At 43.7% G+C, this 20398-nt stretch overlaps 7 protein-coding genes across 7 annotated transcripts; 3 read left to right on the top strand and 4 right to left on the bottom strand.

The window, feature by feature from the left end:
• Nucleotides 1-1071: 1071 nt before the first annotated feature.
• BCIN_06g00870 (hypothetical protein) lies at nt 1072-2552 on the bottom strand. Its single transcript, XM_001560171.2, has one exon. It carries the CDS (start codon nt 2469-2471, stop codon nt 1656-1658), a length of 816 nt encoding a protein of 271 aa, XP_001560221.1. The 5' UTR covers nt 2472-2552; the 3' UTR covers nt 1072-1655.
• Nucleotides 2553-3278: 726 nt separating this feature from the next.
• On the bottom strand, nt 3279-4591 carry BCIN_06g00860 (hypothetical protein). The gene has a single exon (XM_024693315.1). It carries the CDS (start codon nt 4460-4462, stop codon nt 3332-3334), a length of 1131 nt encoding a protein of 376 aa, XP_024549101.1. The 5' UTR covers nt 4463-4591; the 3' UTR covers nt 3279-3331.
• A 248-nt stretch (nt 4592-4839) lies between these two features.
• BCIN_06g00850 (hypothetical protein) lies at nt 4840-6418 on the top strand. The gene is made up of 2 exons (XM_001560169.2): nt 4840-5312; nt 5365-6418. Exons 1-2 carry the CDS (start codon nt 5198-5200, stop codon nt 6345-6347), a joined length of 1098 nt encoding a protein of 365 aa, XP_001560219.1. The 5' UTR covers nt 4840-5197; the 3' UTR covers nt 6348-6418.
• A 9-nt stretch (nt 6419-6427) lies between these two features.
• On the bottom strand, nt 6428-10460 carry BCIN_06g00840 (hypothetical protein). The gene is made up of 5 exons (XM_024693314.1): nt 9506-10460; nt 7889-9255; nt 7431-7756; nt 6962-7236; nt 6428-6902 (listed from the first exon to the last, which is right to left on the bottom strand). Exons 1-5 carry the CDS (start codon nt 10063-10065, stop codon nt 6575-6577), a joined length of 2856 nt encoding a protein of 951 aa, XP_024549100.1. The 5' UTR covers nt 10066-10460; the 3' UTR covers nt 6428-6574.
• Nucleotides 10461-10559: 99 nt separating this feature from the next.
• BCIN_06g00830 (hypothetical protein) lies at nt 10560-13928 on the top strand. Its single transcript, XM_024693313.1, has 3 exons — nt 10560-11211; nt 11376-13221; nt 13480-13928. Exons 1-3 carry the CDS (start codon nt 10832-10834, stop codon nt 13717-13719), a joined length of 2466 nt encoding a protein of 821 aa, XP_024549099.1. The 5' UTR covers nt 10560-10831; the 3' UTR covers nt 13720-13928.
• A 767-nt stretch (nt 13929-14695) lies between these two features.
• On the bottom strand, nt 14696-17011 carry BCIN_06g00820 (hypothetical protein). The gene is made up of 4 exons (XM_001560166.2): nt 16683-17011; nt 16578-16632; nt 16068-16524; nt 14696-16013 (listed from the first exon to the last, which is right to left on the bottom strand). Exons 1-4 carry the CDS (start codon nt 16705-16707, stop codon nt 14925-14927), a joined length of 1626 nt encoding a protein of 541 aa, XP_001560216.1. The 5' UTR covers nt 16708-17011; the 3' UTR covers nt 14696-14924.
• A 1251-nt stretch (nt 17012-18262) lies between these two features.
• BCIN_06g00810 (hypothetical protein) lies at nt 18263-20148 on the top strand. The gene is made up of 2 exons (XM_001560165.2): nt 18263-18874; nt 19102-20148. The coding sequence occupies exons 1-2, from the start codon at nt 18736-18738 to the stop codon at nt 19962-19964; spliced, it is 1002 nt and encodes a 333-aa protein (XP_001560215.2). The 5' UTR covers nt 18263-18735; the 3' UTR covers nt 19965-20148.
• The last annotated feature ends 250 nt before the right edge of the window (nt 20149-20398 follow it).

The following is a 20398-nucleotide window of genomic DNA, read 5'->3' as shown; positions in this document are numbered from 1 at the left end:
CGAATCAAATAAAAAGTGAGGCTTATGGGGAGTGCGCATCTGCTTTTTTTTTTTTGGCATCTGTTAATAGGTTTCTTTGAAAAAGTCTATGATTGAACTTATTTTTTCCATTTTGTTTTCGAGTTTTGTTCCAGACCCTCAGTTTCTAAGTTTAACAAGCAAGTTCTCGCATCAAGTATATCTATCTATGACTTTGAAGTATAGAATTTCTTATACAATCGTGATCGGCTGATAGTATAGGGAGGTGAGCGTTACTTGAGTTATCGATGTGCGTTTCAAGAGTAACAAATGATCAACGACTGATATGCGGTTGGGTTTTGAGATCATCCCGTGGAAAAATCACCAGCTCTTTCGAGGGTCTGCTTCTGCCACGTGCTACCAAATTTCCTCGAAAGGTACGAAGGGACAGGTGGAAAAACCACACAAACAGAAACAGACCATACATCTGTGAGTTTTGAAAGTATGACAAAGCGCCAATAGCTCTTCAAACAACGAACTCTCGAAAATGAACTCCAGCCTGTTGAATAACAATTCAAGCGCGTGATATTTACTGAATCAAGCATTTGATCGGCCAGTTTCGCGATGGATTCACAATCAAGAAAGACTAATCATTTTTGATATATTACAGCGGGGACTATCTGTCAAAAAACAAGGAAAGAAGGCAGACAAAACGTGGTTTGAATTTTTTGAAAATTTGCAACATGGATGAATGTGCCATGGTGTACGAATACTGCTTATTTCATGGGTGCAATTCGAGCAAGTTTCCAACTCTGGAACAGTATCAATACACCATATCTATCATCGAGAATGTATGGTAGAAGTGATAGATGAGCTTTGAACAATTCTTGTGATACTTAGATCAGCCCCATCAGATCTTAAAACCAAACTTTTTGCGAGTAGTGCTACGCGGAGGAAGTGCAGAGTCCAACAAGCCAAATTCTCTAGCATGGATTCCTGAACAATCCAGTCTCTAATAGTCGTCAGTTCTAGGAGAACTTTGAAAAGTTTCGTAAGAACAGTTGCTTAGATGTGGTCGATTACCTCAAACCCACTTAGCTCCACAGTTTTCATTGAAATTCACTCATGACATTGTATCGCTTTAGCAATATATGTACCGCAGTTGAGAAGATATCTCTACACCAAATCGACAACCTTACACCTTGGCCGAGTCAGTTAACAGGCTGCTTGCACATCAACGTATGAAAATCGAAACACCTTAATAAGAACTAGTGCGTACTATGCCGTTGGTTCCCCTGTGGGGTTGAATTTAAAAGTTCGTCCTCATCCTCAGCATTCATCTGAATTCCTTATATCTTTGTTTCATTATTAAGTCTTTGTCCAATGAAAATTCTACCACTACTTCTTGTGTTCGACCGCTCCTCGCCATTCATCCATACCTTTGTTCAAACAATTAATATTATCTGATCCCCTTTTCTACTATTCACTATTCTCTTCCCAATTTTTTTTTGCCTATCCTTTCGTTCCTATTTCTATTTTGCATCGAGCTCCAATACAGATAAATTGCTCCGTCGCGCGAATACGTCCTTGTATGTATGGTTTTGCACTCAGCCTTGGCATGAAAATTGATAACAAGTCAAAAATTGTAGAGGACGATAAAATCATATATGAATATCACAGGAATGTTATATCTAGCTTCACAGCTTTGATGCTGACTCTTTCTCTGTTAAGAGGTGCTCCAAAATCTGTCGAACATTAGGCCAAACAGGTTCAACCAAGGAATGACGCAAGCCATCAAGAACCACCCACTCAAGAGTGGCGAAACCTTGACCACGGGCACGATATTGGTCAAGCACAGTTGCGAGAGCTTTGGATCTAGACAAAGGGACGAAGACGTCCTCTCTTCCGTGCAGCATATACAACCGTGTCTTCTTTGCCCAACTTTCGGACAGTCCATTCTTTTCGCGCATCTGTGCTATTGTTTCCAGCGGCGTCGCGGAGAACCCGGCCCATGTGATGATAGCTGCAACGTCCGCAGCCTTTTTTCTAGTGAGCAAAAACAAATACAAGATCGAAGCACCCTGACTATCTCCCATGAATACGATTCTGTTCGCAGGCGTACCCGTTGCAACCTCTATATCAATGAGATGTTCAAAATAATCAAGTGAAACTTCAATATCGCGCACATTAGATTGATGCTGTCCAAATTCATCGGTTTTTAAAGGATCCCCAGCTGAAGGGACAGGCTGATCAATATTATACCAGGTATGCTTTCCGGGAGAAGGCCAAATGTTTGCCAGACCTTCTGGGATAACGACCTTGACATTTTGAAGTATGGGCGACTTGTGGACATGATGTGCGACAGATAATCTATTGGGAGGATGCTGATTGAACTGATCGGCGGACCAACCATAGCCATGCAAGAAGATGAATGTAGCAGGTTGAGCCGGTTCCGTAGCAACTTTGGGGGGTAAAATGGTAATTGGGAGCCTGCGCTGATTTTCCGAGGACATCTTGCTATCCTAGACAAATTCTCTGACCTTCGAAGCAATTCGTTTTGCTATCAATCGCTTCCTTTCTGGAATAATAATGACAGTAGGTTTGCATGTTATGACTACAATAAAATATACCAAGGCGCGGAGCGTGAGATGAGCTTACATAAGCAAGTACAGTCTCGTGTCATAGGCCAATCAAAAATCGTTATGCCAGGTTCCCTTTCTGACTAATCAGTATGCGGTGCGTCAAGGCATTCACAAGATGAGAATGACAGTTTCTAGCTAGTTCTGGCTTTAGATATAAGTTTACTTTGGTCCATTTCATGAACAAACGGTCGTTAATAAAGGAGCGATACTCATAACTTCGATATTGGTTGAGTTAATTATCAGACTCCTTGATACACCTGCCTGATCGAAGCTCAAGCTTCATGACTTGCGACATAACCCTATGGCTTTGTTACTCGTTTTGTGACCCATTATACCATCTAACATTGACTTTTATCAAAGAGGAATGAATTGGCGAAATGACATAATCAGGCATGAATTTGTGGTAAAAGGATGATGTTGTGGAATCTTGTAATGTAACATACATGATAATACTTCCCCCAAAGTGAGAACGTGGAATTATTTAGAGCGAAAGGGCAGATTATGTATATCATGGAGCAAGAGGAGTGTCGGTATTTGGTACGAGTCTTGTGCATTAAAGAATTTTGGAGGGCAAAATTGCTATATGAGGTCGCTTAGCAAGGGAAAGACTGACAAAACAAGATACACGAATCGGTATAACTCAATGCCTTACTTTCGTATCTTATTAGCGCCGAGGTTTGCTGTAATACAAAAGATTTGGGACACAAGTCTCCTGGAGAGAGTTTGAATATTTAATTTTGCTTGCTACTTCTCTTTACAATATCAAGACCTTCAATCTCAATCATCTCCCCACTCTTCATTGCTACTCTCACTGCCTCACAAACTACCATCGCGCTCAAACCCTCTTCCCCACTACATATTGGTTGTTTACCTTCCTTTACTACCTGGACTAAGTGTTTGATCTGCTCATCAAAAGGTACGATGCCCGTATCAACACATATTTCATCCTTCTTCAACTTATCGTTCCACGCCTTCTCTCCTTCCCCAACTTCATAACTCCACCTTGTCAAATCAGGCACACTTATACCTCCCCTCGTTCCCAATATTCTATAAAAACCACCCGCGCCGTTCTCCATATCTACCTTAGGGATTGTAGGGTTCTCTCCAGTACCAGCTTCGAAATTCCACGGGGAAGGAACAGCATCGCTTAGCATAAATGTTCCTACTACTCCACTCTCAAATCGCAATATTATCGCCCCTCCTTCTTCAGCATCAAAGCCTCTAGTTTTCTTACTCTCAATAGCAGACACCATAGTAATCTTACCTAGTAGGTATTGTAACAGATCGAGCTCATGTATCAAATTAATGAGCACCACACCGCCGCTCTCCCCATTTCTTCTCCATTCTCCAATGCCATCAAAATATGATGAGGATTTTTTCAACGCCCATATACCTTGCACACCGATTATTTGACCGAGTACTCCAGAATCAAGCTCAGTTTTGGCGGACACAAGATAGGGGTTGAAGCGTCGATGATGACCGACTAATATGGTAGCATCATGCTCTTTTGCAACGGACAACAACTCAACGCCCTCTTGAATGGATGTCGAGACGGGCTTTTCCACCAAGACATGTTTTATGCCAGCTTCGATACAAGAGATAGCTATAGGAACATGGGTATGGTTTGGGGTGCAGATGAGGACTGTCGTTGGTAGCGGAGAGGATGAGAGAAGGGAGGGGAGCGAGGAGTGGTAGGTGGTCGATAGGGAAGTCGCAATCTGGATGGCATGTGGAGCAGGGTCTGTGAGGGAATGCAGAGTGGCCTGTGGATTTCGAAGAATCGATTGTGCATGCCGAGGACCGATTAGACCGGAGCCTACAATAGCAATGGAGATTGGTTGTTCTGCAACTGCTGAAGTCATCGTTTAGGAGCATGAGACAGTGTTGTTAAGCGGGACAACGATGCGATGCGACTCAGCGAGCAACTACAAACCTACCTATTTACCTATTTACCTACCTGTCTGACTACTTGCTTGCTTGTTTACCAGCCCGCCAGATTCTATGCTCATGCAACTGAAGATGTGCCGAGGGTGCGAGGTGAATGCGGAAAAATGCGATGCGCCGCCAAGCTGACTAATACGAACGTCAACACCGGCTAGCATCGCATTTTAATCCCAGCTCCCCGCAAATCTTGGAACCAAGAGGCTTTTGCGGCAATGTCTTTAGCCGTACTCGACGGGCAATTCTTTTAACGCATGAATTAACCGTGAAACCGTCAAATGTTTTTGATCATACATCCGTTTTTCTAAAATTCTTATCCATTCGGAAAAGGAATAAGAGATAGTAGTTCTATCTCAATGGGAAAAGATATGAGATGTGGACCTTATCAGCGAGGGAGAATGCACTGGCCTTATACTTGACTGTGTCAATTTCTTCTTGATTGTTGATGTAACTTTGTGGCTTGCTGCTTATATTGCTATTATTCCCATTTCTCTCTGAGATCAAATGTTCTTTTAGCTGATTGAACTCAAGCCCTCTATATCTCGTCATATTACTCTTCGCTATTGCCACCTTCCAGCTGTATCGTGTTGCGTTGCATATAACCAGTAATTTATATTCATATCATTATTGCATCCCTCTGTAAAAACCACATCAAAATGTCTTTCAAACCAGCAATTGCAAGCATGTCCCTCGGGCGCTGTTTTGCCCATCATAGTCTCGAACAAAAATTCAAGGCTGCTAGAGATGCAGGTCTCTCTGGTATTGAAATGTGTAAGGACATTATCATCCCTTCCACCACTACAATAACTAAACTCTTCCACAGTCTACGAAGATCTAGCCGATCTCGCCTCCAATCTACCTTCTCATCCATCACCATCGTCTCATATCCACGCTGCGCAATACATTCGCTCCCTCTCCTCATACTATGGTCTTCCCATCATAGCCTGCGGGCCCTTCTTTTGCCAAGAAGGATCTCTTTCCTCTTCCGCTCGAAAGTCTAAACTTCAAGAACTGAACCTCTGGTTCCAAGTTTGCCGTATACTGGGCACAGATATCATTCAAATTCCCTCCACATTTACTTCCTCGTCCGGTAACGCCCCTTCCATATCACAAATGGTCTCCGATCTTCGCGAAATAGCCGATCTAGGCGCTGCCCAAAAACCACCTTTCAGATTTGCGTTTGAAAACTTGTGTTTCGGTGCACATATCGACACGTGGAGTGGTGCGTGGGAAATTGTAAAGGGTGTTGATAGAGACAATTTTGGATTATGTCTAGACACGTTTAATATCGCCGGGCGCGAATTTGCTGACCCGGCTTCTCCTTCTGGTACTGTACCCGATGCTCAAGCGACATTCAAGAAGAGTATGGAGAAGATGGTGCAAACTATTGATCCCAAAAAAGTATTCTACATCCAGATCGTCGATGCAGAGCGCCTGGCTGAGCCACTGGTTGAGGGCCACGAGTTTTACACCGAGGGAATGAAAGCACGAATGTCGTGGAGCAGGAATTGTAGGTTATTCTTGGGAGAGCAGGATAGGGGGGGTTATCTTCCAGTAATGGATGTCTTGGAAGCGATCTGTGATGGCTTAGGATATAATGGATGGGTGAGTTTCGAGTTATTCAATCGAAGCTTGGTGGAGAAAGGCGATCATGTTCCAAGAGAACATGCTGAGAGAGCAGTCAGGAGTTGGGAATATGTATGCGAGGAGATGGGGTGGGAAAATGTGTGTGCTAATGTGAACGAAAGAAGGGCAGAGAGGGAGAGGAGGGGAGAGATTGGGACTGATGTTATGGCTCGCTTGTAAGTTTTGGATATATGGTGTACATAAGACGATATGCATTACACGGCGTTTGGCGGGATGAGAACATTTGAACATTTTGGCGTTAAACGTATATATATTACGTATTTTGTACATATCAAATATGATTCTTAGTTAGCAATGATATCTTCCGCTATTAAAATCCAACTCTAAATGCATATATACAAAATCATTTATCACTACAAATTTTTTCTTTTTCAATCGATAGCACATCAACCGTTTCCACCAGGATTTGTTCTTTGCTCCTCGGCAGCACTCAATGCTTGGAGTATCTGCCCTGCCTCTATTCCTTCATCGCCGTGTCCAAAACCTATGCCGCCTCCGAACACTGCATCGCCAGGCATGCCCATTCCTACATTTGCAAAACCATGATTGTCCATCCCCAATGAATCTGCCGCAGAGCTCGCTAGCAGTTGTTGAAATATACTGTTGTTCGAATATAGCGGGTCAGGTTCCCGGCAGAAAGTGTAAAAGTCCTTATTTCGGTTGTCGGGATCCTCAAATCCGAGATTTACTAAACTCTGATCCATACTGTTCGTCCTACATGCTGTTAGAACTAGATTTTTCTCGATATGTGTAGATTCGAAAGATTAACATACCACTCCATTGCATCCATGACAGCAAAATCGTTAAATATCGAATCACCATCAGTTTCCAAACTGTTTGGGAGTACTTCTTGTTGCAAGTTGGGGGATTGCTGTAACAAACCAAATGGCATTTGATTAGCAGCCCTGTTTTGGTTCTGATTTTGTTGAGGAACACCCCATGAATTTAAAGTTGTGGTGGTATTTCCGTTGTTATAAACTGATTGGGGACTTTCCGATATTCTTGTAGGAAAATTCTCTGCAAGAGAACCATTGAAAGAGTGATTGGACTGCATTATCGGTGGGTTAGCAATTGCCTGTCAAGTAACACTTGAGTAAAATAAGGAACAAAACATTATGGCAAGATGAGGATGTCATTGCACTGCAGTTTCGATTATCGAAATATTGACCAAGCTTTGAAAATGAAATGCACACGCAAGGTCGCAATTTGGTGAATTAAATATAAAAGAATGAATGGACTTACATGTGATGTTGGCGGCACCAAATTCTTCGTATATTGGAGATTACTCCTAGTAGGTCGTGATGTATCTATACTATTCATTGATTGTGATCGGAAGACTTGAGGACTGTAGGGCTGACTAATTTCGTAGCTGGCTGTACTATTAGGGGTTTTGGCCGACTGAGGTGTTTCCGCAGCTGCTGGGACCATGAGATCAAATGCAGCTTGGCTTTCACGTCGGTTCTTTAGCAGGGCGATTTCGGCAGCATCTTTGAAGGATTCAAAAACTGGCCATGCTGGCTCCATTGTCGAAACACACATATCTAAGTTGTACTTCCAATCGTCAAGAACTGCAACATCTGATTGTCAGTAATTGCTCATTACAGAAGAGGAAAGAATCGAAGAGTTTCGCACATTAGGAAAGAATCGGATTTTAAGAATAAGTAGGTCATTAGGAAGGGAGGAAATCGAATTAGACTCACCGATATGTGTATTATCAATACTTCGCAGGACCGCATGAACAACGTCATATGCTTTCTTGGTGTAGTACTCAAATGTTGGTGGAACGATGAGAAGTCCAAAGGTATAAGAATGTCGTTTCAAAAGGTGAACTATTTGACGTGCCGATCTCGTGCAAGGTTCTAGATCAGGGCTTCCCTTTCTTTGACCATGCGATAAGAGCTGACATTCTGCAAGCGTGGTGAAATACGCAATGTGAAGATGATAATGATGCGGTAGCAATGAAGAAGCTTGCTCGCTATTCATTGCAGTAGAATCGAAATATAAAGGCTGTGATTGGGATCGACTCCAGTTATGTAACCTTTCCAGCAAGCCGGTACTGAATTGGACAGTTTTCGAACTCTCGGATACACAGCTTGCATCATTTAATATTTGAAGGACTTGGACGAGACGATTGAAAGTACTCAGAATAGAGGCTGGAACTCTAGAGTTTCCAACAACACTCCTTCGAACAGTGAGACAGTCCGTCCAAGGATCCCATTCTTCCAAACCATCTTCGACCAACATTCCAACACAATCCAGATCATCTGATCTTAAATGTGGCCTTCTTCGTAGACGTGCTGCGACTAAGGTATCTAAAGCAAAACAACCTAGGAACACGTGCTTAGATCTTGAGTTATGCTTCGATGGTTTGGGCTCCTCAGCCAATGGTTTCTCAAGGCCGAGCTCAATAGCGACCCTGACGGCATGTCCAATAAGTATCCATGCCCTGTTCAAATGCCCAAGCCCAAAATTTGTGAGAGTCAAGATTAAGAGAGCTTGCACATGGCCAAGGTCTAGATTTCCTTCTTCATTTGGAATCAGAGCTCTTGCGTGCTTGTACATTCTTTCGGCTGTCCATACATCTTGTGATACCAACCCTTGAGCATGGGGTATGTTGTTGATAGCTCGATGTTGAAACTTAGCATAAGCTATTGCAGCCCATAAAAGTGCGTGATCTCCACCGACAATCTCTGTTCCACCAGTCCTTGTTTGCGAATATTGGTAAGATATCCTCAAAAGATCGTGCTTTTCTATAACAGGGAGCCAACAATGAGTATAAGAAAAATATACATCAAGGAGATGCCAGGTCTCCGACGGAAGCTCTGGTAGGTTTGATCTACCAATCTCGGCTGCTGGGTGAGCAGGACTCAAAATCGATCCACGGTGGGTGATGGGGGTTGGAAGACTGTTGGAAAACTTTCCGATAGAGCCTCCGGCTATTGGAGACGCAGGTGGCTCCTCTTGAATATGAAAATCGATTTTCTGATCGGACCAGCCACTTATTGAAGTTCGCGGCGGAGGTTCATTATCCGGAACAGATATGGGAGAATCGGACTGAGCACCTAGACTAAAAGCCGAGAGTCAGTAAAAGTTAAGTCTCTATTCAGACGGGGAAAATTCAAGCAAATTCTACATGTTCAGATTGATTTGGAAATCTAGCTATAACTGAACTCGCGATCGAGTGTGAACAATAAACCCGGGTTGAAAATTCAACTGATTTGGAAGTTCGAAACAGTAAGTATCAAATTGATTGTGAGAATTCAACTAGAGTTGAACATTGAGAGATGTAGAATGCAAATAAACCCGATTATGCTCACCCTAGCACAGGTCGTTTTCCTGTTTGGACATCCGAATCGAGACGTTTTCTCTTACTGATGTCCCCAGTACCAGATCCGGGCCCTGGTTCTAATATTGGTAGTAATCTCTCCAGTTCTCTTGATAATTGTGACTTCCTCCATACCTCTGCCAGACTGTCCGATTGTAGTCCATCTTCATTTCTCCAAATGCTGATAAGTGTCTCGTTTGTCTCATCCCCATTGAACACTGCCAAAATTTCATCCTCAACGCCCTCCACTTCTCTTATTGCAAGACCCCACAACTTCTCAATACCACGAACATATCCTTCTGGTAACCCGCGCTTCTTCACATTTGCGTCGTATGAGCAAGTCCTGCCGTGGGTCAAACAAGTCGAGCATGATGGGCGATTCCCATCGCATTTGTCTTTGCGGCTCCGGCACTTGTCGCAAGCCTGAGAAACTCGTTTTCGTGTGCCCTGTACCTGTTTCTTCGAGCCTCCCTGCAGAGCCTTGGCCTCCTTTTTATTGTTCGATGGTGCCCCTTCAGGCTTCGAGCTCCGGGTAGAGTTTCCATGTTCCATTGCTACAATGGATACTATGTAACAAGGGACGATGCCCGCTTCAACCCGAGATACCTTCGCATGCGAAACATATGTATATCATCGACCAATTCGTGTCTTACTTCGACCAGAAGGATTTTCTTTCGTTCCGTACCATATCAAATGGACTGTCGTCTCGAGTCGCGCGCGACGGTTACTAGCAGCTCGGTGGTCGTCGTTGTTCCTGTCAAATGATATCGCGATGATCTACTGCACTGATTTTCACCCAGGTAACAGCAATTGGATATCTTGAAGTCGCCGTTCATTCTCCATACAAAATTTGACGTTGTATTCAAATTCATTTCGTCGTTTCCCCATACCCCACAGACAGCCAAGAGTCCGAGCTAATTCAACTGGAGGTGGAAGAATTCTCACCCGACAGCCGCTTATTAATTAGTACCTGGCCATATTCATTGGCTAGTCTGCTAGGTCTAGGTGATCTCTGGAAGGGACATACATTCGGCACTTGTGATTGTGTGTCTCGGTGCTCTTTTCGAAAGAGCGATTAAGAATGTAGTTCGATAAGTAACCATTTCTGTACAATTTCCCTCGGTTTTTCTCTCATTGTATTGCCCTTATTCATGAGAAAAGACTGTCGACTGAAACCAACTCATCCCAGTTACTACACCAGCTACTATACCAGTTTCGGATTTGTCGCTACGCTGCACTTTACGGGAACGGAGCCCCTTCATCCTTGACTTTGGCCAATCACGTGCTCCGGGAAGAAATCCAGAATGCGAGCAAAACAATGTCTCTAACAACTCAAGTCATCTCCAACAATGGAATCATGGATGTAGAAAAGGCGGTACAGCTGAGCCCAGGAGTGCAGACGAAAGGCCGGATTTTTCCATCCAATGCTTCAATCATTCTCATAGGCTCTCGAGGGTCGGGGAAACGCAGTCTGGGGTTCATTGGAGCAACACATCTTGGTCGACGATTGATAACTGAGGACCACTACTTTCAGGAAGTCACAGGCCTTTCTCGTGCTGCTTACGTCCAAAAGAATGGAGCCCAGAACTTTCACAAAAGAAATATCGATGTTGCAAGGCAAATGTTATACGAAAACCGAACAGGATGCATTATTGAATGTGGAATGGCGAGTCTCGCAACAGAGGTACAAAAGACACTGTAAGCATGATTCTTTTCTCTATCTTCGCCGTCCAAATTTTTGCATCCATTCTAAAGTCTGAAATTTTCAATACTCAAACTCATAGTCAATGTTTGAAGATGTCTCTACGCCCGTATTCAAGTATCACTTCTGGGATCATTCACTAACTTCATTGATCTGTTAGTCGAGAATATACAAAAACAAATCCCGTGATCTATATTTTACGCAACAGTAAAAGGATTCGGGAAATGCTAAACATAGGAGATTTCGAAGCTGCACGTTACGAAAATGCCGATGCTGCTCATCGATTCTGTTCAAATTATGAATATTATAATTTGCATGATAGAAGTTGTGACGGAATGGCGAGTCCTAAAGATCAAGGACTTCCCAATGTTTCATCAAAATTGAAACATGCAAAGGAAGACTTTTCGGCGTTTCTTGACTTCATCACGGGACAAGGTGTTCTTCGTAATAGTTTAGAAAGTCCATTCTCTATAGCAGCTTTGCCGCCTGAGTGCAGACTATACACCTATGCATTGTCCATTCGCATGTCGACAATTCCTGATCTAGATCTTCAAGAATTGGAATCTGGGGCCGATGCAGTCCAAATCAAGGTCGATGCCCTACGGTCTCCTGATATCCAAAGAGATCTAGCGAAGCAAGTTTCAACGGTAAGGAGGGAACTTGGGGTACCAGTTATCCTCCATGCTGAAGAATATGCATTTGAAGGTCTCTCATTGTCCTTATCCCAAAAAGAAGATGTCTATTTTGCATTACTTGAGCACGGGCTCCGGCTGGGGGTTGAGTATATCGTCATCGATCTTAAGCATTCGTCCGATCGTGTCATGCAGCTTGTCCAGTCTTCTGGGAGGACCAAAACTATTGGACACTATCTTCATCGCGTCGAAAACTCATGGGGATGGGATGATGAGTCCAGGATGATACAATATCGGAGAGCCGAATCGATAGGTTGTGATATAGTTAGGTTTGCTCGAGCAACCTCGAAAGAAAGTGATAATGAGACTGTTCGCGGATTTTTGAGGAAAATAGAATCTATCCCAGGTCATCTTCCAGTAATCGCTTACAATCTCGGAGATCACGGAAGGAGCTCGCTAATTGAGAACCGAATTTTCACACCAGTAACGCATCCTATCATGAATTCTACTGTCAGTAAGAGTCAAATCCGACAATTTCTGCCAACAGCAGCAGAGGCTCGGCAAGAACTATACCGAAAATCTATACTCGATCCACTTCATTTTGTACATCTTGGAGCCAGTGTCGCCTACAGTTTATCTCCAGCGATGCACAACGCGGCTTATGAAGTATGTGGTATGAGCAACGATTTTCAATCGTTACAAGTCAAATCCGTTGACGATATCCATGCTATCTGTCAGCGACCTGACTTTGGTGGAGCTGCCATCACACAGCCATTCAAAGTCCAGATAATGTCCAGGATTGGCCCAAAAAGTTACCATGCAAAAGCTATTGGGGCCGTGAATACTCTCTTGCCACTTCGGGCATCTTCAGACAGCAACTCTCTTGACGGTACCACGCAATCCTTACTTCAACACGCAAATCGTCGCAGTAAAACTGGACCCGTCACTGCTTATTATGGCGATAACACCGATTTCATTGGGATAATGACATGCCTCCGCCGTAATATATCTCCAAGAAATGTCGTCCAGCCATCTAAAACGACGGGACTAGTCATCGGTGCAGGCGGTATGGCACGAGCAGCTGTGTATGCCATGATCCAACTAGGTTGTCGCAAGATATTCTTATTCAATCGCACACTAGAGAATGCTCGAAAGGTTGCTGATCACTTCAATTCGTGGGCTACTAGTTTGAGTAGACATGGAAAAATTGTACATGTGTTGCAATCATCGCAGGAGCAATGGCCACAAGGCTTCAGCCCGCCTACTATGATTGTCTCCTGTGTCCCGGCACGAAGCGTAGGAGATAATCCGCCAGCAAATTTCACGATGCCTGTACAATGGCTAGGTAGTCCTACTGGTGGAGTTGTTGTAGAGGTATGTATTTTATCCTTGTCTTTCCACTTCAGTGCTCTTATCCGGAACACTATCCAAGTGATCCTAATACTCTTTATCGAAGACGTTTCTTGCTACATTTAGAAACATTTTCATTTACTCAAATGAATCTCATTCTTTGTTTTGGTTCATTATTTAAGCACAATGTACTCCTTGTATTGGATGTAATATTTGGAATAATCATCGTTATTTCTATAGGTTCGTCATGCACCGTACAAGCTAACTAACATTCCACAACAGCTCTCCTACAAACCTCCACTTACAACTCCTCTTCTCTCTCAAATCCGCCATTTCCGCTCCGAGACCAAAACCGCCTGGGTAGTAGTCGACGGTCTTGAAGTCCTTCCCGAGCAGGCCATCGCTCAATTTGAACTGATGACTGGTGTTAAAGCACCCAAGAGACGCATGAGAATGGAGGTATATTCAAATTATCATAAATATGGGGAAGAAGAGGAAGATAGACAGACATGGATGGGATGATTATGAGTATGAAATGTTATTTGAAATTGTGCATGATTTAGCGTCTTGTTGTACTGGATTACTGTTAATATTAGCTTTGTGGAGTTTTAGTGGGGGAGAAAGGAAAGCGGAGACACTATGAAGCAGCAAAATTGGATGGGGGTTGGGGTTATGGGTCAGGGTTAGGGATAGGGGCAGAGGCTAGTTGATGAAGTTAAATTTGATTCACATATACACACTTGTCATTGTGCAGAGAACTCTTTGTTCAAAGTGACGTTCGTAATCTTCTTGAACTTCCAAGCCAAGTGAGAAACAGGGTAAATGAAGCAACAAAATGCACACGATTTTCATCTGATTTTTGTTCCTGGCGTGCAATCATTACGCATTGTCTTCAAACTTCTGGTGCAATAATTCGAAGTTGTTGAAGCAGAAAAGAATATTTGATGGCCTAGCCTATCGACTAATCTCAGCATACTTCTATGAACTCATTCGATATCTGATCAAGAACAATAGGTTGAAATAGACGGTTTTGTGGTAAAATTGTAGCTGCATTCCAGTGCATCCAGTAATTGCAATATCTTTGCCCACGCCGTTTAATGATTGAAACAACTTAAGGTACCCACAACCACCATAATTAACCGTAGCCAGCCATTGCTCTCAACTCATATTCGGTGCCCACTGGCCTATCAATAGGAATCGAATGTTCTGATTGTAAGTAATTTATTGAAGATGCTTAAGCTAAGGACTGGAAAGAGTTGAAATACTTCATAATAATGCCAACGCCATCTGTCTTCAAGTGCGCACAGCTCTGTGAATATCGAGAGCCTTCACATTTAGTTATCCTTCAAGATTGTTGCGCCTCATGATTCGGATTTCTGGTTACTAGCACTTGTTAATAACAAGATGCGGTACGTCATGGCACCAAAATAAGCAATCACAGTGCGCCAAAAGGGCACCGTCAAGTCATCGATCTTCTCATAAATCAAAATTAAATTCTTGATATTATCGTACTCGTAAATTCATTAATATCAGTGCATACACATATGCGTGTTATAATGCTAAACAATAATCATAGATGCGCTTCCTCAAGGAGGTGCATCCGATGATTCATAAAACAAAAAGCCAGCCTCCAAAACATTATGAGCGCCAAAATTCAAGCACATGACCTGTCATCCTTTTGAATTTCCCATTTCCATACTTCAAAGCAGGCTGGGTACCGTTTCACTCTAGACAACTTCGACATGAGCGCTCTTCTCGTTTCCTTCCTTGTCCAACCCAATTCCACTTCCTTCCACGTTCCTTCTGAACGCCTCTTCGTCATCCTTTAATTCTCTCAACACAATGCCGTGGGCATGTCTAGCCTTCAATTCGGAGCTGAAGAGTCTATCCATGCTCTCCAGTGGGATACCCTTGGTTTCAGGGACTAAGAAGAAGACGAATACGATACTGCACATCATCAAAGAAGCAAAGAAGATGAAAACACCCCATCCCATAGCTTTGAACATTTGTGCCGTGAAACGAGCAACCAAGAAGTTGAAGAACCAATTACTGGCGGCTGCGAATGCTTGACCAAGTGTACGGACATGTTGGGGAAACATCTCGGAGTTAATGACCCATGGGGTACCGTTCCATGAAGGAGTGTAGGAAGCGGTCCAGAGGTAAAAGAATGCCATAGCGGATTTACCACCTGCTGAAAGAGAGGTAGAAGGGTTGGCTGAAGGGTTTGCGACAGCGATGTAGGCACCGACGTAGTATAAACAGATGGCTCCTGCAAAGGCACCATACATGAGGAGATTTCTACGGCCAAAATTATCGATGAGGAAGAAAAGCCAAACGAGTGTAACAACTGCCTTGATAACACCAAAGATACCTGTAGTGAGAAGCGAGGCATTTGTACCGACGACACCGATCTCCTTGAAGACAGTGGGGGAGTAGTAGTTGATGGCGTTGATACCAGATGTGTTTTGCCAGAAGAAGAGAGAACAACCGAGAGCAAAACGGTACATGACTTTGCGGTCGTTACCGAGAGCTCTGAAAGGTTGCCAGAAGCCGAGTCCGACAGTGGCCTGTTGTTGCTCAAGAGCAGCGTCAATACTGGAAACTTCCTCGAGCATGTAAATATCGTCTTGAGGAAGTTTTCTGATCCAGCAGAGGTTCTTGAGGGCGGTTGCTCGATCACCACGGCTCATGAGCCATCTTGGAGATTCTTTGATCATGAATAATCCGGCGAACATGAGACCGGCAGGGATCAGTTGAACGGCGAATGGAATGATCCACTGTCTGTGAGTTGCGGGCATAGTAGTTGAGACTCCATACTGTTCATATGTCAATAAATGAAATCGCCTGAATGTATTGGGGTAGGAACTTACGTTGATCCAGAAACCAACAACACCACCAACTTGCCATCCCATCTCATACAATCCAACCAAACGTCCTCGAATAGCAGGAGGAGAAAGCTCGGAAATATAGATAGGAGTCAAATTGGAGGCACCACCAACACCAATACCGGCCAAAACTCTACCACCGTAGATTAATCCAAGACCTCTGTCGCCATTGGCGCCCAACATCATTCCAGCGCCAATAACGAAGACACCGGAGAACACTTGAAGACCCATCTTACGACCCAAATAGTGACCAGCTGCATAAGCGAAAAGAGCTCCGAAGAATGCACCAGCTTGATAGAGTGAAACGATATTTTCGGAGATAAGGAGGGCCTCATCGGCTGAATATTGTGACCAATTGAATTCACTCTTGAAAGATGGGAGAGCGATTGTTCCGCCGATAAATGCAGAATCATATCCAATCATCACGGCACAAAATGCAGCTCTGTATAACAGATTAGATTGATGCATTTATGCACATTGGACGGGATCACTTACACAGTCGCGCAAAAGTACACGCGGGCATTGTAGACACATGCTGGCGTAGGCCGATCTGGTGAATGTCAATCGCTACTCTTTTGAAAGATTCTCTATGCATCATACCTTCTACCAAAGTCAAAAGACCCATCTTGAACGATTGTCTATTTCGACACTTCCAAATTTTCGAGGTTTCTGATTTCGCACAATTCCTTGGCGTCGTGAAGAAAAATTCTTCGATGTAACGTGAGTCACAAGCTTGAACCCTTGGACCCGCTCAACTGCAATGTAGGATTGAGGTATCGCAACTTCAATAAAATCGCCAAAAATCACTGGATATTCTTGACAATCGAGTTGTTTATGTGGGAAGAGATAGAAGAAAGTAAAGATGATGAGATGAAAAAGACAACTCGTAACGGAACACCCATTTTATAAGTAGAAAATCCAGATAACACTTGGTATGGTGGATCTTCAAAATTTGATGGCAATCCAGAACTTACTTTGGCCACGCTTACGGCTCCGTTCTCTGGGACTGGACAAGGAAGTATGGACTGTATTCTGGGGTAGAATGAAGATTCATGTCCATTTTGGTGTGTGTCTTGGCAAGTTTTCATATTCCGTGCGCGGCGAATGCTGTGCCAATGCTAATGCCAAAAGTCAAAATGACCTTACTTTTTGGTTGTGGGTGGGGAAGCTTGGATGGCACACGAGGGAGGACCTAGCTTAGGCTCCGCATCTCGAAAGCCACGGGGTGGAAAGGGGAAGAGTATTTGGCACGCGAATGAGTGCCTTTGGAAGCCATCATGCACTAAAGATTGGGATTTGGCCGGTTTGGTGGTATCTTACTAGTTGATTTCAGGAATAGACTAGTTTCTGAGATGAAGAACATGATGGGGAAAATGATAGATTGTGGGAGACCCGGAAAAGAATCTCAAGATTGAGGGGAAAGATCTTTTCCATTTATTTTTTGGGTGCTATCGACGAACATGATTGGCGATCGACCTGGTTAGCACGTGGAAAGGGCTCCCATGGAAGCTCTCCCCATGGGGAATCAGCGGGGGAATTTGCCCCCTTAAATGCATGTTCTATTTAATTTAAACGTCAAGAAAAGAAGGAATGTTGATGCTGATAATCTTGAGAAAACACGAATCAATCTGGACGTCCCGATAACGATTATGTGCTGCAACTTGCAGCCCAAGCATCAATATTTTTCGTTGTGTACTGCAACATGACAATATCTGGAGATGTTTACCCCCCAAAACATTTACCCGGCATATTTTGATGCCATGGCTTTCTGAATCACTTGTTCTTGCACGAATTCACCTCCCTTCAGCCAACAGCGCCACTCCAAGACATTTAAGCAAGCCTTTTGTTCTTAGCTACAGCTTTGCTCTAAACCTTGAGACGTTGATGGCGGAGACAACAAACTGGAAGCTCCGACCCAATTGTAAGGAAACGCAGCTAAGAAATGATTCTTTCGGAAAGGCTAACCTCAAATAGTAACCTGTCGCTGAAATGTACGGTGCCGTCGCTTAAATATTTACGACAAGGGGCTTCTAACTAATCATTGGTTCAATTGGGCCAAACCCTACCCCACGTCGTGTGGGATCGTTCCTAGTGCTCACGGACGGCTAAAGAAATTTGCGGGTTGACCGAAGAATAGGGTTCTGATTTCACAAATCAGATCTCATCCAAAACAAATCTATGGGAAGCATGAAACTGTGCATGGTGTGTACAAAACTTGGTGGGGTTGTGCTTAAACTTTCCAGATTGTGAATTTGCGACGCGTATATGTATTTCCGCACGTCGCAGAGCATCTTACAGGTCAAGACGTACGCAATTGTCATCAAACCAATTAGCTGGACAAAGTATAAGTTTGATTAGACTGCTCACGGGCTAATGCCATTTGACCCCGAGACTTGGCTCATAGAGAATACAATTCCTTTCCCATTGATTTGTTTGTTTGATCTTTGCTCTTCTCCGCAACTAGAAATCTCCACGATTTCAAAAGCTCCATCTTCCTCGGTTACCTCTCGAAATAACTTTTCCGCTCCCATTCATTTCCTCATCTTTCCAAATTCCAATTCATTATAACCTTTCTCACATTAGAACTCATCTCTTTTTGGACATACGATTCGAGTTGCAACATATTGTTGAATACTAAGTTTTATCTGCAGCCATGTCACAAACAATCACCAGCACCGTTGACGCCACTATTCCCTCCGCAATGATGGAGACCCCGCCCCCGGATATCTCCAACCAGGATCGAGTTGCGTACCTGTTTGGGTATCCAATTGCTCATTCTCTCTCCCCTCTATGTAAGTTTTGATCCTTGAGTCTTCCATCACATCATCTGCCTCATAGCTATTCTTCATGAAGCATCACTCCCATGGAGACATATCCCCAAACCCCCAAAGTTTGCCATGTTCGAGAGAGCATTCATCCATCACTTAGAAATTTCACGCTTTACTGTTACAATGTCTTTCACAATTACCCCCCTCATCTACCTCCTAGACCTTCAGCTGATCATTGATCCCACCACCAGTCCATGGCACAATCTTCCGCTCTCTAAACCTCAACTATCTCCAATTTCTATATGAGACTCAAACCCTCAAAGATTGTATCGAACTCACCAAAAACCCCAAATTTCTCGGCGCTTCCGTAACCATGCCCTTCAAAGTAGCCATCATCCCATACCTCGACCAGCTTACACCAGAGGGCGCTGCCATTGGTGCCATCAATACTATTTACCATCGCACATCTCCCACCGGCGAGAAGATTCTTTGCGGAACAAATACCGATTGTATTGGTGTTCGCGAAGCCATCCTTCAAAATGCATCCGCATCAACAATATCGAGAATAAAAGGTTCAGCAGGTATGGTTATTGGAGGTGGAGGAACCTGTCGAGCAGCCGTCTACGCATTGAAGAAATTCCTCGGCTGTGAAACTGTATATATGGTCAATCGCGATAAATCCGAGTGCGACGCCGTAATTGCAGAGTGCAGTAGTAACGGATTTGGCGACAACTTACTGTACATCGAGTCGGTAGAACAAGCGAAGGCATTAGCAGCACCCACGGTCATCATCTCTGCAATTCCGGATTTCACACCAATATCGGATGATGAACATAGAGCGCGAGGAATCATTACAGAATTCTTGGGGAAAGAGGGAGAAAAGGGAGTCATCCTGGAAATGTGTTACCATCCAAGTCCGGATACACAGATTGCAGCACTGTCCGCAAAGGCTGGATGGCAGGTAGTAGGAGGTGTCGAAGCGATGATCAACCAGGGGTTGGAGCAAGATAAGGTTTGGCTGGGTGTTGAGCTTGAACAGTTACCGGTAAAGGAGGTAAGGACTGTTGTTTTGGCGAAATTAGCGAATGACAGGGCCAAGCACGCGAGTTCGTGATGTCCAGGTTAAACGCATGTGTAAGACTGGAGTGCGAGAGAAGCTACGATTAGGCGTACCGATTTGGGCTATTTAGAAACGTGATACGAATTTGTGGTTAGAATGTAAATGGTTGCATAAGCTGTATGTAAAATTAGGATAGATTATAGGTTACTCGAGCAATAAACTCAATTTGGAACATCCAAGTTTGTTTCTCTCCAAACCGCCTATCTAAAATGATACTTCTACTTCCTCATAGAATGAGATTTCCTGTTCGGATCCGAATTGCATTTGTAAATCTCCAAATAAACATCACTCACTGATCGACGGACCTCTCGATATCTATTTGATCAGCATGAAAAACCCCCACTACACAACCCCACTACTACGCTTCACCACGCCTATCATCGGCCTCCAATCCAATCCAATCCTTCCTGATACAACCCCACCATCAG

Source organism: Botrytis cinerea, chromosome 6 (genome assembly GCF_000143535.2).
Source record: "Botrytis cinerea B05.10 chromosome 6, complete sequence".
Lineage (NCBI taxonomy): Eukaryota > Fungi > Ascomycota > Leotiomycetes > Helotiales > Sclerotiniaceae > Botrytis > Botrytis cinerea.
This window is presented reverse-complemented; position numbering and strand designations above follow the sequence as displayed.

Bases quoted from the DNA above. Each gene is read 5' to 3' on its own strand.
- BCIN_06g00870 (XM_001560171.2), bottom strand. From the start codon at position 2,471: ATGTCCTCGGAAAATCAGCGCAGGCTCCCAATTACCATTTTACCCCCC.
- BCIN_06g00830 (XM_024693313.1), top strand. From the start codon at position 10,832: ATGTCTCTAACAACTCAAGTCATCTCCAACAATGGAATCATGGATGTA. The intron at 11,212-11,375 runs GTAAGCATGATT...TTGATCTGTTAG, and splicing joins ACAGAGGTACAAAAGACACT to TCGAGAATATACAAAAACAA. The intron at 13,222-13,479 runs GTATGTATTTTA...ATTCCACAACAG, and splicing joins CTGGTGGAGTTGTTGTAGAG to CTCTCCTACAAACCTCCACT.
- BCIN_06g00840 (XM_024693314.1), bottom strand. From the start codon at position 10,065: ATGGAACATGGAAACTCTACCCGGAGCTCGAAGCCTGAAGGGGCACCA. The intron at 9,256-9,505 runs GTGAGCATAATC...CTCGGCTTTTAG, and splicing joins GGAAAACGACCTGTGCTAGG to TCTAGGTGCTCAGTCCGATT. The intron at 7,237-7,430 runs GTAAGTCCATTC...CCGATAATGCAG, and splicing joins TGGTGCCGCCAACATCACAT to TCCAATCACTCTTTCAATGG.
- BCIN_06g00850 (XM_001560169.2), top strand. From the start codon at position 5,198: ATGTCTTTCAAACCAGCAATTGCAAGCATGTCCCTCGGGCGCTGTTTT. The intron at 5,313-5,364 runs GTAAGGACATTA...ACTCTTCCACAG, and splicing joins TCTCTCTGGTATTGAAATGT to TCTACGAAGATCTAGCCGAT.
- BCIN_06g00810 (XM_001560165.2), top strand. From the start codon at position 18,736: ATGTCACAAACAATCACCAGCACCGTTGACGCCACTATTCCCTCCGCA. The intron at 18,875-19,101 runs GTAAGTTTTGAT...TCCCACCACCAG, and splicing joins TCATTCTCTCTCCCCTCTAT to TCCATGGCACAATCTTCCGC.
- BCIN_06g00820 (XM_001560166.2), bottom strand. From the start codon at position 16,707: ATGGGTCTTTTGACTTTGGTAGAAG. The intron at 16,633-16,682 runs GTATGATGCATA...GACATTCACCAG, and splicing joins TCTTTTGACTTTGGTAGAAG to ATCGGCCTACGCCAGCATGT. The intron at 16,525-16,577 runs GTAAGTGATCCC...TCTGTTATACAG, and splicing joins GTGTACTTTTGCGCGACTGT to AGCTGCATTTTGTGCCGTGA.
- BCIN_06g00860 (XM_024693315.1), bottom strand. From the start codon at position 4,462: ATGACTTCAGCAGTTGCAGAACAACCAATCTCCATTGCTATTGTAGGC.